This window comes from Lipomyces japonicus (genome assembly GCF_038497905.1).
Source record: "Lipomyces japonicus strain CBS 7319 unplaced genomic scaffold V1514scaffold_8, whole genome shotgun sequence".
NCBI lineage: Eukaryota > Fungi > Ascomycota > Lipomycetes > Lipomycetales > Lipomycetaceae > Lipomyces > Lipomyces japonicus.
Window position 1 is genome coordinate 326280 of NW_027117820.1, and position 12247 is coordinate 338526.

Genomic DNA, 12247 nt, shown 5'->3' on the forward strand with positions numbered 1-12247 from the left:
AAGGGTGGATGATGAAAGAAAAAACAAAGTGGTCGGTTCTCGAGGTGTCCTTATATACTATTTCTCCACTGAGTGGCAAAATATTGATAATATGATCATGTCAACAAGATATACAGTCTTATCAAAGACCAAAAAAAAAAAAGCGTATATTAATCAAACCTGGAATTTGGTGATTTGGAATAATAGACAAATCGCAACCAAGAAGTTGATTGTTCGAACAATATCAACAACCGCCGCACGTGGTAAGTATTGTTCACAACGATTGTTCCTTGCCCCCCGCAAACAATAACAATAATAATGTATTGGCAGATATTTGGGTATCTCCTCAATTATTAAAAAACAATTGAACAATACTAAGCCTTGACGTAATTTTTGATTTGCAAGGTTTATTATCGCTTTGACGCGGAGTTAGGCCGCGGGCGTTTTGCAATTGCTTCGAATATTATTTGATTAAAAAAAAAAACCTCAACCCTTCCTTGTTTCTTGCTTTATTCAAGCGGTATGAACAGATAGATATTCTGATTATAGACCGCTGCACTTCTATACCCATGACAAAGTGCGAAGCGTTGCTAGACCACCGCATTCGTCAGAAGCATTAAATAGATTGAGTGCGGCTCATACTTATATAGGTTTGACTGTATTATAGACATGTCGTCGAAAGCTATCCGTATAACAATCGGAATCATGATTTCCATATCAGACATCAGATTAACTTATATCATTTTGACCTTACATCAGCAATACTGAAAATAACAACATTCCAGGTTGGGTTGTGATAAAATAATGATTTACTATATGTAAAAAATCATCCATAAATGATAATGCCAACAATAACTCCAAATCAATTCCTAGTATACCCACAGCCCACCCAATCAAACAATGCAATATATATTTCCTAACCAATTCAAAAAAAAAAAAAAAAAAGAAAAAAAAAAGACTAGGGGGCCGGAAATCGAAGTTTGAACGCATTTTCTATTAAATCACGTTAAATTAGTAAACCTGGAGTAACTCCAAAACATTAAAACACATAAAAAAAAAAAAAAACAAGCTCACTTTGATATTTGGCTGCGTAGATAAATCCGGCAATCATGTCGGTTTCACGAACGGGCACGGACGTAAAGTGACGCTTAACGTCAGAGGCAAGTTCATCCTTCGACACCCGATTGCGATGCTTGAACGAATATGTGCGTTTACCGACCGAGCTATCAAGAAGTGATCCGGAAAATGTTACCGATGACGGCGTAGATAGGTTGTATGCTGCCTTGTACTTTCTTAGCGCTGCCCGAGGAAAGGTTTCAAAGTCAATCTATAAAGTAACTTAGCAAAAAACAACCAAACCCAAAAAAAAAAATTGTGCTCACAGGATCAGAAAACCCATTTAAATCATCAACGTTCAATTGAGAATTTGCAACGCTCGACGTGGCAGTCGTGCTAACTGTTCCTCGCTTGCCGGAGGAGGCGGAGGAGGAGGATCCTGCATAGTTTGAAGTTCCACCTCTTGTTGACGAACCAGAAGTCATTAGATGCAGTAATAGCAAAAAAACTCTATATATTATCAATATAAGTGCAATGTTAAAACCAGTAATGTGTTTTTGAGTAGAACAAGATTTTTGCAAAGCATGCGACTTTTGCTTGAATGTTACATTTCTTGTTTTGGCTTTCCCGCAGTGGATATTTGTGGCGCATGCAAAAGCAGGTCGTGGTGCAGCACAGCCACGTGCGGCTGGCTTTTTGCGATGGCTGTCATTATTAAGCTTTGCACGTGACAAACAAGGTTTTTTAAATGTGATTTCACAGGGGCTTGTAGTCCGTTGCTTACTAACTAACTAATATGATCGTGCCGGGACATGACATGAACCTCTCAAAGTTGTGTTGAATAAGAAAGTGCTCGCCATACACAAAAATATATTAATTCGAATGTGGCGAGGTGGTCCTCAGTAATTCAACTTTTTTTTAGCCTATATATATATATATATATATCTTTATTTTTTGGATTGTTTTGTTTTGGGTAAGTGCGTTTTGCATTTTGCGCGTCAAATGAACGAACGAGTGAACGAGCTTGCGTGACGTTCCGGGGTTTACGAATCTGTGTAAAATTTATTGGCAACAAATGCAGGCAAGTGACACGCCAAGCCAGTCTGCGCATGCGCATGCGCATTCGTCGACTGAGTCACGGTTGTCGCAACCAGAACCGTCGTTAATTGCAAGGCACATGACTGGGCCAGTTGAATCCAGGATATCACCGGATTCGGATTTATCTCCATTTCAAAGACCTCCGTTATCACCTGCAATGTCTGGATCGTCTATTTCTTCAGCATCTTCATTCAATTCACAAAAGGGCCGCAAGCATCACCATGAGCATTATTACAATCATCATTATCAGAACTATCATCACCATCATCACCATCATACTAAGCAAGACCCGATTTTATCGAAGCTACAGCCAGTACCAATCGGTTTATCTGGTAGTATTACTGATGTTTTCCCTAACTACCTTTTGCAGGCTCGCAGAAGTGCTCCTAATCTGACGACAAGCAAGCTGGCGGAGAAAGATGACGCGACACTTGATATCATTGGCATGTACGAGTCGCCCGATATTCCTGTTTTGTCATATTTGGGTAATTCTCCTGGAATCAGTAAGGAAAACAGGCGAAATAGCATTCGCTTGAGTAATTCGTTTTCAAACCTTCAGTATCCAATTGGGCAACCCAACACACAGTTGGGCATATCTTCAGAATATAGAAAATTCAATGCACTAAGTTCTAGTTCGGCAAGCAATGGAAGGCCTTCAGGTTCGAGGCCTGCCATACCCTTGAATGGGTCTGGTCCGGGCGCAGTAATAAGTGAAGAACGTGATAGATATGGATTTAGGAAGCACAATCAGCATATAAGTGCGCAAGAGTATGACGAATGGTTTGGCAAATATGAAAAATATCTTCAAAGACGACGGAAAAAATGGGACACGTTAATTAAGGATTCGGGTATTGAACTTGGGCTAGACGGCATTCCAAAAGCGTTCCCGTCAAAATCGAAAAAGGTGAAACGATACATTCGGAAAGGCATACCGGCTGAATGGCGCGGGGCAGCTTGGTTTTGGTATGCGAAAGGTCATGAATATTTGAAAAAGAATGCGGGCCTGTACCAACGATTGTGGCAGCAAGGCCTGGCCGGGTCTACTCCGGATGCTGAGCTTATCGAACGAGATTTGCATAGAACGTTCCCGGATAATATCCATTTTCGAAACAATGCCGACGTTCAAACGACTCAGGCATCTTCACCGGACACGCCAGATTCGACGTCGTCATCAAGCAGACGAAACTCAGCCGTGATTGAAACTGCGATGGTGAAAGCATTGCGAAGGGTCCTGTTTGCTTTCTCGATATATGTTCCCAAAACAGGATACTGCCAAAGTTTAAATTTTTTGGCAGGCTTGCTTTTACTTTTCATGGATGAAGAAAAAGCCTTTTGGATGCTTGTTATTATTACGCAAAAGTATTTGCCGGGAATGCATGAAATTAATTTGGAAGGTGCCAATATTGATCAAGGAGTTCTCATGATGTGTGTTAAGGAATCACTACCTTCAGTGTGGAGTAAAATTGGAGCCGGATTAGATGGGTTCTATCATGATGATATGATTATGCGCTTGCCACCAATTACGCTATGCACGGCAGCCTGGTTTATGAGTAAGTAAGCAAGGGAATATTAATGAAAAAAACTAAGAACTAATTTTGAGTCAGGTGGGTTTATTGGAGTGCTGCCGACGGAAAGCGTGGTCCGGGTGTGGGATTGTTTTTTTTATGAAGATTCCAAAGCTTTTTTCCGGATTGCTTTGACGATTTTCAAACTTGGCGAGGTTCAAATCGAAAGCGTGAGGGATCCGATGGAAATCTTTCAGCTTGTGCAGACGATGCCTAAACGACTGATTGACGTGAACACGCTGATGCAATCGTGCTTTAGACGCCGAAACGGGTTTGGTCATATTTCTCAAGAAGAGATTAATTCGAGACGAAAGTTTGTGGCTGATAAGAGGAAATCTGGATCGGTCGAAGGAACGTCGCTTGGATCGGTGGACAGGGGGCCAGCCACGCCAGGTTCGGACAAGTTTTCGGCAAGGAACGCGCTTTCGACGTTGCGTGGTGGCCAGCCACGATACAATCATTATGATTCGTTAACTAGCACGTATCATTCCAAGAGCAGTTTTGGCAAGAAAATGCAAATGTTGCGGATGGGATCCACAAACATGCTTTCACTTCAGGCCCGGAATGATTATTTTGCATCGAGTCAGGAACGAGTGACGGAGTGAATGACGGCAAGGTGGAAAAAAAAAAAAGAAAAGAAAAAGGGGATGTATGACATTTAATTTTATACGGATTGCATATACATGATAGAAACGAGCACGGATATTTGTATATATTTTTTTATTCGGTTGGACTTTGGTTTCCGCGATAAAGATGACGAATGTACTGATTTATATATAAGGAAAGATAAAAATCACCGAGCTGATCAGACATGATGGCACGTAAATGCCGCAATTGAAGATGCGCCTGCGTTGGAATAACATGTTGATAAATATCTGCCGTATCTACTGGGATAATGTATGGAACATTCGACGCGCTTTGGCTTTCTTGTGGTTCGCCCGGTAGCATCGACCATGAATGACACCGCCACCGGTCGACACCAAACTGGATGAACGCGCCAGTCAGGTTGTCTTGTCCATCGCCATCCACTCAAAACAACAAAACAGTCAAACGGACGGGCTGAGATGAAAAATCATTGCACAATAGTTTGTTGCACGCAACAAAAAAACGCGCCTTGTTAAGGTTCGCGATTCGACGCGTTGGAATGCGCGCTAAAACTGCCCCTGCTTTGGCTTGCCTGGCGTCAACAACCAAAAAAAAAAACAATCCCTCCCTGCCGTCTCGGTTGCTTATACCCGCCCTCGATTCCTTCTTCTCTTTTCAATTCGGTCCCATTCCATTTCTCTTTATCTGCAGTTTCTCTCTCTCGTTCGCAAAACAGGAACAAGAACAGGTCTGAAGACTGGAAGACTAAAAACCGTCGTCGCCGTCGCCTGCACTACTACTTGTTACCTGCCTGATTTGTGGCTAGCCTCATACCCGCACACTTTCTCTCCCTTGACGACCACCTCTTGAGCTTTCAGGTTTAGTTCTCATGGCATCGCAAATACATCACAAGCACGCGCACGCGCACGCGCATGTTGCTCATAAACGGAGCGACAGGGATTCAGTCTATGACGATGACGAAGTCACGTCGTTTCTCACCGGCACCCCTGAATTCGAACCTCAGGGCGAGTTTGATTTTGAATTTGATCTCCAACACGCTGCTCAAAAGAAGCATCTCGAACGCAGAAAATTACAGATCGAGAAAGAACTGGTCAAGCTCAACGCGCGAGGTCCGATCGCGCGCAGGCAGGTCTTGACCGTGTTTCGCACGTTGACCGTGACCGCGTCAAAGCATTCTTCCGCTTCGTCTACTGCTGGCGCATCTCGGGTGGCTTTCACCAGCTCCCACGTGGCTTCTGCTTCCGGTAAGTTTTAAATCCCTTGGTTCGAAGTCATTATGGCTAATTTGGGCTGTCTAGAATCTAGTAGTGCTTCACCCAAGAGATCATCTACTGTTTATCTTACTAGCACAGTCGTTCAAGTCAGGCCTAGTTCTACTGCTACTGTTGAAGAGATCAAGTCGACCATTGCAGCTTCAAGTTCTTCTTCCCGCAACGCCGTCATTGCTTCTTCTTCTGCTCCACCATCCACTTTTTCTCTTTCCCCGACTTCGACTTTCTACACCTTGACCACTTCTGTTGCTGCAACAACCACTATCGTCACAGTTTCTTCCTCTTCGTCTTCGTCTTTTGCTTCCTCCTCCTCCTCCTCCTCCTCCTCATCATCATCATCATCGTTACCTGATACGACTTCGACAACTGCCAATAATTCTGGTTCTCGGTCAAACACTAATGGTGGTGCAAACCAGTCTTCCCTTGACGGATCGGATCAATCTAGCAGTGGCGGTAGTCTGACCGCTGGTGCTAGAGCTGGTATTGCTATCGGTGTCATTGCAGCTGCCGCACTTATTTTCTTCCTTGCATTTTTCTTTTTCCGACGCTACAAGCAACGCCAGGAAAATGCAGAATCAGGTAACAGTTTTGAGGAAAAATTTACCCCAGATGCAGACATTTCTAGACCTCCAGTCGCTGCTATTGCTCCTGCTAGTGCGGCTAAGCCTCCTCGTCTTTCTATCCGTGTTTCTAGACCTACATCTGGACTTCTTCCGTTATCATTGCTTTCTGGGAAGAGCATGAGAACATCTTCTGGCAACGTCCAGCGTGAAGAGACTGCGAATCAATCAAGGCACTCGGTGCGCTCATCGGTTGGATCCTCAATTGCCGATGGCATTGAGGCAGCGTATACAGGATCGGCCATTTCACCATCAACTTCATATTCTTCTACCGCATCTTCTAGTACTTCAACCAAGTCTGCATCGCCACCGGGATCTCCAGTAATGGTTATTGCTGCTCCTTCGGACCCGTTTGCTAATCCGTTGTCGTCCAATTCTTCTGCACCTGGTCCGGTTTCTAATGTGCATCGTGCAATTTTAGAATTTAGTCCCAGCATGCATGACGAGCTGGGATTGAAGGAAGGCGAGCTTGTCCGGATTCTTCACGAATATGATGACGGATGGGCACTTTGTGTTAAACTTGACAGGTCATCTCAAGGTGTCTGTCCCCGTTCTTGTCTTTCTGTCAGAGCGTTAAGACCGAGACCGAAACGAGGTGTTAAGCATGCGACCGGGTTAAGTACTACTAATGCTTCGCCAAAGAAAGAAAGATTGATTACGCCAACTTCAGAATCATCATTGAACCCGTCGCATGACGAACCTGGAACTCCAACTCTCCAAGTTTTCGCCCCTGATAGCGAAAAGCCAGTTGAGTTTGAGTGAAAACAATCATTTGAATAAGGCTTTTTTTTTTACTTTTTTTGCTTTTTATGTATTTTATTTTTTTGTTTTTTGGTGAATCATGTTTTTGGTTAGAACAACTGATTATTTGATTTGGTGTTTTAGATTTGTGTTTACGAGCTTAATGAAGATTGGTTTTAAAAAATTGAAGTCGTAAATTGATCTTGCATAATCATTTACATAATAATTGCCAATTTGCTGGCGCAGTTATGCCTTAAACCACACCATTTTGCCCTTCGTGAGCTCTCGTGCGGCGCGCACCCGCAAAACCGAGACGTTCCCCAAAACAACTGAGATTATAAATTATTAAACATATACCAACATTTGTTTTGTTTTTTGCCTTTGATTACTTGTTTTACTTCCATGCCTTCTTTTCCCCGGAGAATTCCTTATCCCGGGTCTATTAGGATCAATGTTGAGGGTGCTTTCATTGTCGACGACGACGACGACGGCGGCTCGCTTTCTCGCGTGCATGGTCCGGCTGATATCAACGGGAGCGGCAGCACGGCCCGGTCTACTCATAACCGGGACATTGTCTTGCCTTACCACACCGCCGAGGTTTCACACATTGCGGTTGATGTAAGAGTTTTTTTTATTTTTATTTTTTTTTTTTGCTGCAACTGCCGTTGCGGAGGGTGAGGAACGCGATTGCAAGTTGACATGCTAATCTTGAACGTAACCGAGCAGATTGGCGGCTCCCTGGCAAAGTTGGTATATTTTTCACGCGCTGAAGGTGACAGCGTGGGCGGCCGGTTGAATTTTACAATGTTTGAAACTGAAAATATTGAAGACCTGATCGCGTTCATGGCACAATTGATTTCGATAAAGAGATTGTCGATTAGCAACGGCAAGCCCGATGATCATGATGATGACGACGATGACGATGACGATAACGACCTCTCGCACAAGAAAAAGATTTACATCATGGCTACCGGTGGTGGCGCCTACAAGTTTTATGATCGCATGCGCAAGGAACTTGACGTTGAGATTTGGCAGGAAGATGAAATGAAGTGTCTTATCGTTGGTATGATTATCCTTGTTCCACGATTCTCCTCCTTGTTTTGATATATATATATATATATATATATATATATATTGGCAATGCTTTTATTAACACTTGTTTTTTTATTTTGTTATAAAATAGGTCTTGATTTTTTCATTACTGAAATTCCAAACGAGGTTTTTATGTATAGTGAACAAAATCCAATGTCATTTGTTGAAGCCCGTTCACACATTTACCCATATCTGGTATGGCATGCCGCTTTTTTATGGTCAAGTATTAACATTTTTTACTGATCATTCTTTTTTTTTTTTTTTCATATTAGCTTGTCAACATTGGTTCTGGCGTTAGCATGATCATGGTATCAGGTCCTCAACGGTTTAAGCGTATTGGCGGGTCTTCAGTGAGTTTTTTTTTTTTTTTTTTAAAAATATATATGCTTACAAGTGGTTCTTTTCATTAAGCTTGGCGGAGGCACTCTTTGGGGGTTATTATCACTACTCACCGGTGCAAAATCTTTTGATGGTCAGTCAAACCAAAAAAGATATCCTTTTTTACCGGACAACTATTAACGCTTTCTTTTTTTTTTAGAAATGCTCGAGATGGCATCCAGAGGCGATAACGCAAACGTGGACATGCTGGTGGGTGACATTTATGGTTCAGATTATGGCCGCATCGGTCTCAAGTCAACCACGATCGCGTCAAGTTTTGGCAAGGTGTTTAAGAAACGGTTGCAGTCTTCTGATGGCATTGAAATTAGTAATGACGCTGGTAACAGCATTGAAATTTCTGATCAATTCAAACTTTCCTTACATGATAATGATGATGACAACAAAAACAAAAACAAAAACAAAAACAATAATGATCATAAGAACATTGATAATAATAACAATGATAATGATAACGATGACGACTATGATAATGATGATGATGATGATGATGATGATGATGACAAAGACAGGAATACTAACCATGACAATGTTGACCGGCCGGCCCGGTTTAAGGCAGAAGACATAAGTCGAAGTCTTCTTTACGCGATCAGTAACAACATTGGTCAAATCGCATACCTGCAAGCCCAACGTTATGACTTGCAACATATTTATTTTGGCGGATCGTTTATTAGAGGCCACCCGCAAACAATGAACACGCTTTCGTACGCGATCAAGTTTTGGTCTAATGGTGATAAGCAAGCTTATTTTTTACGTCATGAAGGATACCTGGGTGCGGTGGGCGCGTTTCTTAAACGGCAGCCGTCTGGTTGGGGGCGACGAAATTCTATGGAAGACACGAAACGGGTTGTATTAACCAAGGAATCATAAAATTTCCCACGCCTGGTCATGTTTTTAAATTTTTTTTATTTGGTTCATTTTATGTATTATATAGTTTTTTTATATCGTTTTGTGCATTTTTAAATGGTTTTTCTTTTTTTTTTTTGGCAAGATAGAGTTGCTCAAGTATGTTTTTTTTTTCTTTTCTTTTTCGTTTTTGGTTAAAAAATATCAATTTGAATTGTAAATAGTTCTAATATAACATCATTTGCATATATATATTTCATCATTCGTCGACCAATAATTTTATGCTTTCAAAATAGTATCGAATGCTTTGAAGCTTTTTGGCATTATCGACAATTGAGGACACGTCCATAACCGGCACACTCATCTACAGTATTTAATTTTTTCGGTTAGATTTTTGTTGGAAAAAAAAAACAAATAGCCAAGCAAGAAATGATTTATTTTTTTACCTTTGCGTTTTTAAAAAATCCTGATTCGAATTCCAGCCTGACTTCAATCTTGCGATTCCTTGCCGTGCGTGCAATCACGTCGATCGTGCCCACAGATTTGTCAACCGACACGTTATCTACCATCAATATTGATTTCACAATCTCGACCGCTGACGCATGCCATTTGGCCATGTTTTGTTTTTGCAAAAACTTGCCATCCGCAATCTCGGCTTGCCTTGTCGTTAATGTTTGGCTTGCCATGTTTTCTAATTTAAACTTGATTGATTGCAATCTTGTCAATTCGGATTGCAATCGTGACAATTCGGCAACCTGTTGTGGCAACGTGACTACTTGCAATTGATCAATATCAAACCCGAGTTGCGAATCCTTAAGTTTTAAATCTTTTTGCAATTGCTTGGTCTCGGTTAATGACAAGTTGCCATGACCGATATTATTATCACTAGATTGTTCTTGATCTTGTTGTTGTTGCAATGATTCGAATTCGGCAAGCATGTCTTGCATTTCATTTAACAAAATTTTGGCCTGAATAACTTCAGACTTTAATTTTTCGTATTCTTTGACAGAAAACTACGTTAACGGCATCCAAAAAAAAAAAAAAAAAAAAAGCAGGATTTTTTTTTTTAAAAAAAAACTTACTTTCGCATGTTTGGTTAACTAGTTTTGCAATTTGATCTGACGTGTCTTGCAACGATTGCTTTTTTGATACCAGCACTTGCTTTAGTTGCCCGTTTGTGTTGTTGACTTGTTCGATATCATTCTGACCTAATTTCCATAACGGCAATTTTTTTTCGTGACTTTTATGATTTTCTTTATAATTTTCATCGTCTCGTTGTTCTTCTTCTTCATCAAGAATAACGCGCAAAAATGTTTCCTTGGTCTCTTGTTCGAGGTACGTGAGCTTGAGTTTGGAAAACAATTCCTTGTAATCTTTTAATTCATATTGAATCTCAGCCATGTTCAATCGATTAAACATCAACAAATCTTTCTGTAAAGATTGCGTCATGGTCGGGTCATTGTTTTCATCATGACGAGGTCGCTTGCGAGAACTGCCCAACACGATCGATTGCGACGACGACCATTCTTCGAATTCATGTTCCTGATTTCGAATATTAAACTCGGCTGATGTAAACTCTTCAAGAACCTTGCGATAATTTAAAATCATGGAAGCCTGCAAATTCATCTTTGAATAGTTTTTTTTTTTATCAATCAGGTGCGGTTTCTTGAACTACTGTTGTTTTTGTTTACCCAATCTTCTTGAGTTTGTTTATTTCTCGTTGTCGCGGCGCCCGGCACTGCCCTAACCCGAAACCATTTATCAAATATTTAAGGCCAATGCGAATCAACTATGGTTTTATTATTTTTAATTAGAAAATAAAACAAAAATGAATATTAATTAAAAATATATATTATATATAAAAAGCTCATGTGTACTCCAAAAATTTCATTAAAAACAAAAGAACTCCGATATTTGCCTTTATTTAATGCCGCGGTGACCGGCTGCGCTCGCGATCATGCCAATGACAAGAATGCCGATGCCGATGCAGTGACGACGATGACGATGACGAGCGACGATCATGCCTGTCAGGCGACCGTGAACTTTTGCTGCGCCGTAATGCAGCATGCCGAGATCGTGAGCAACCATGTTCAGGTTCGTTGCCGTGACGCAGCCGGCTTGTTTGTGACGATGATTCAGGTTTATGCTGCCGTTGCGGCCTGCGTTCGCGTTCGCGTTTGTGTTCGTGCTCGTGCTCGTCGTCATCAACGCTGGCTTCAACCCAGTAGCCGCTGCTACTGCTGTCTGATTCAGCATCATCCGCAGTCGAACGCCGAGTGCCATGATCGCCTTGTCCTCGGTCATGCCGTCGTCGTGATTCGCTGGCATCATGTTGCTTTTTTGAACCCTGCCCATTCGTTTCTGCTGCTGCTGTTGTTGTTGTTGTTGTTGTTGTCGTTGATGATGATGATTTCAGACGTGACGACGACGATACTGAACTCAATGCTCTCATTTTTTGAATCCGTGATATCGCATTCGCAGTTATCGCATGCTGGTTTTTTTGATTCCTGTCACCATGATCATGACCTGCTGACCTACTGGTGCCGCCTTGATTGGCCATGTTGTTGTTATGCGCATCCGCATTTTGAACCAGCCTGCTTAAAAAATTCGTATTAGGTCGAATGTTATTCGGATTCGATCTATCCATAATACTGGATTGTTAATTTTCATGTTTTGATTATAATTTCCATGGCCCCAAAAAAAAAAAAAAAAAAAAAAGGCTCATACGTACGGTCGCGACGGCAGAAACGCACTGATGCCTTTCTTCTTGTAACCAACAATGGTTTGATCAGCTTCTTTTGCTAATAACTGGGCTAAAAATTCATCATCCTTGGTGAACAATAGCGACCGTTTCCCGGACATTACTTTGCTTGCGACTTTTTCAATCTGCATTCTTGCCTCTTTTTTTTTTCTAAAATGCCAACCAAGTTTCATATAATAACATAAGCAATTACTAATACTAACTAACGTAAATGCT

The 12247-nt window shown here is 41.5% G+C and overlaps 6 protein-coding genes across 6 annotated transcripts; 3 read left to right on the forward strand and 3 right to left on the reverse strand.

The window, feature by feature from the left end:
- Positions 1-577: 577 nt before the first annotated feature.
- V1514DRAFT_327123 (uncharacterized protein) lies at positions 578-1626 on the reverse strand. Its single transcript, XM_066926918.1, has 3 exons — positions 1362-1626; positions 1054-1306; positions 578-972 (listed from the first exon to the last, which is right to left on the reverse strand). The coding sequence occupies exons 1-3, from the start codon at positions 1518-1520 to the stop codon at positions 938-940; spliced, it is 447 nt and encodes a 148-aa protein (XP_066784900.1). The 5' UTR covers positions 1521-1626; the 3' UTR covers positions 578-937.
- A 952-nt stretch (positions 1627-2578) lies between these two features.
- On the forward strand, positions 2579-4303 carry V1514DRAFT_277447 (uncharacterized protein; the record flags this gene model as incomplete). The annotated part of the gene is made up of 2 exons (XM_066924958.1): positions 2579-3683; positions 3738-4303. 2 exons carry the CDS (start codon positions 2579-2581, stop codon positions 4301-4303), a joined length of 1671 nt encoding a protein of 556 aa, XP_066784901.1.
- Positions 4304-4909: 606 nt separating this feature from the next.
- On the forward strand, positions 4910-7129 carry V1514DRAFT_227408 (uncharacterized protein). The gene is made up of 3 exons (XM_066924730.1): positions 4910-5548; positions 5603-5768; positions 5832-7129. The coding sequence occupies exons 1-3, from the start codon at positions 5173-5175 to the stop codon at positions 6955-6957; spliced, it is 1668 nt and encodes a 555-aa protein (XP_066784902.1). The 5' UTR covers positions 4910-5172; the 3' UTR covers positions 6958-7129.
- Positions 7130-7291: 162 nt separating this feature from the next.
- V1514DRAFT_350926 (type II pantothenate kinase) lies at positions 7292-9520 on the forward strand. The gene is made up of 6 exons (XM_066929432.1): positions 7292-7554; positions 7663-7999; positions 8120-8223; positions 8301-8378; positions 8440-8500; positions 8567-9520. The coding sequence occupies exons 1-6, from the start codon at positions 7339-7341 to the stop codon at positions 9292-9294; spliced, it is 1524 nt and encodes a 507-aa protein (XP_066784903.1). The 5' UTR covers positions 7292-7338; the 3' UTR covers positions 9295-9520.
- On the reverse strand, positions 9425-10946 carry V1514DRAFT_327135 (uncharacterized protein). The gene is made up of 3 exons (XM_066926919.1): positions 10353-10946; positions 9717-10270; positions 9425-9634 (listed from the first exon to the last, which is right to left on the reverse strand). Exons 1-3 carry the CDS (start codon positions 10894-10896, stop codon positions 9530-9532), a joined length of 1203 nt encoding a protein of 400 aa, XP_066784904.1. The 5' UTR covers positions 10897-10946; the 3' UTR covers positions 9425-9529.
- A 134-nt stretch (positions 10947-11080) lies between these two features.
- On the reverse strand, positions 11081-12155 carry V1514DRAFT_350928 (uncharacterized protein). The gene is made up of 2 exons (XM_066929433.1): positions 12002-12155; positions 11081-11921 (listed from the first exon to the last, which is right to left on the reverse strand). Exons 1-2 carry the CDS (start codon positions 12130-12132, stop codon positions 11195-11197), a joined length of 858 nt encoding a protein of 285 aa, XP_066784905.1. The 5' UTR covers positions 12133-12155; the 3' UTR covers positions 11081-11194.
- Between the last annotated feature and the right edge of the window lie 92 nt (positions 12156-12247).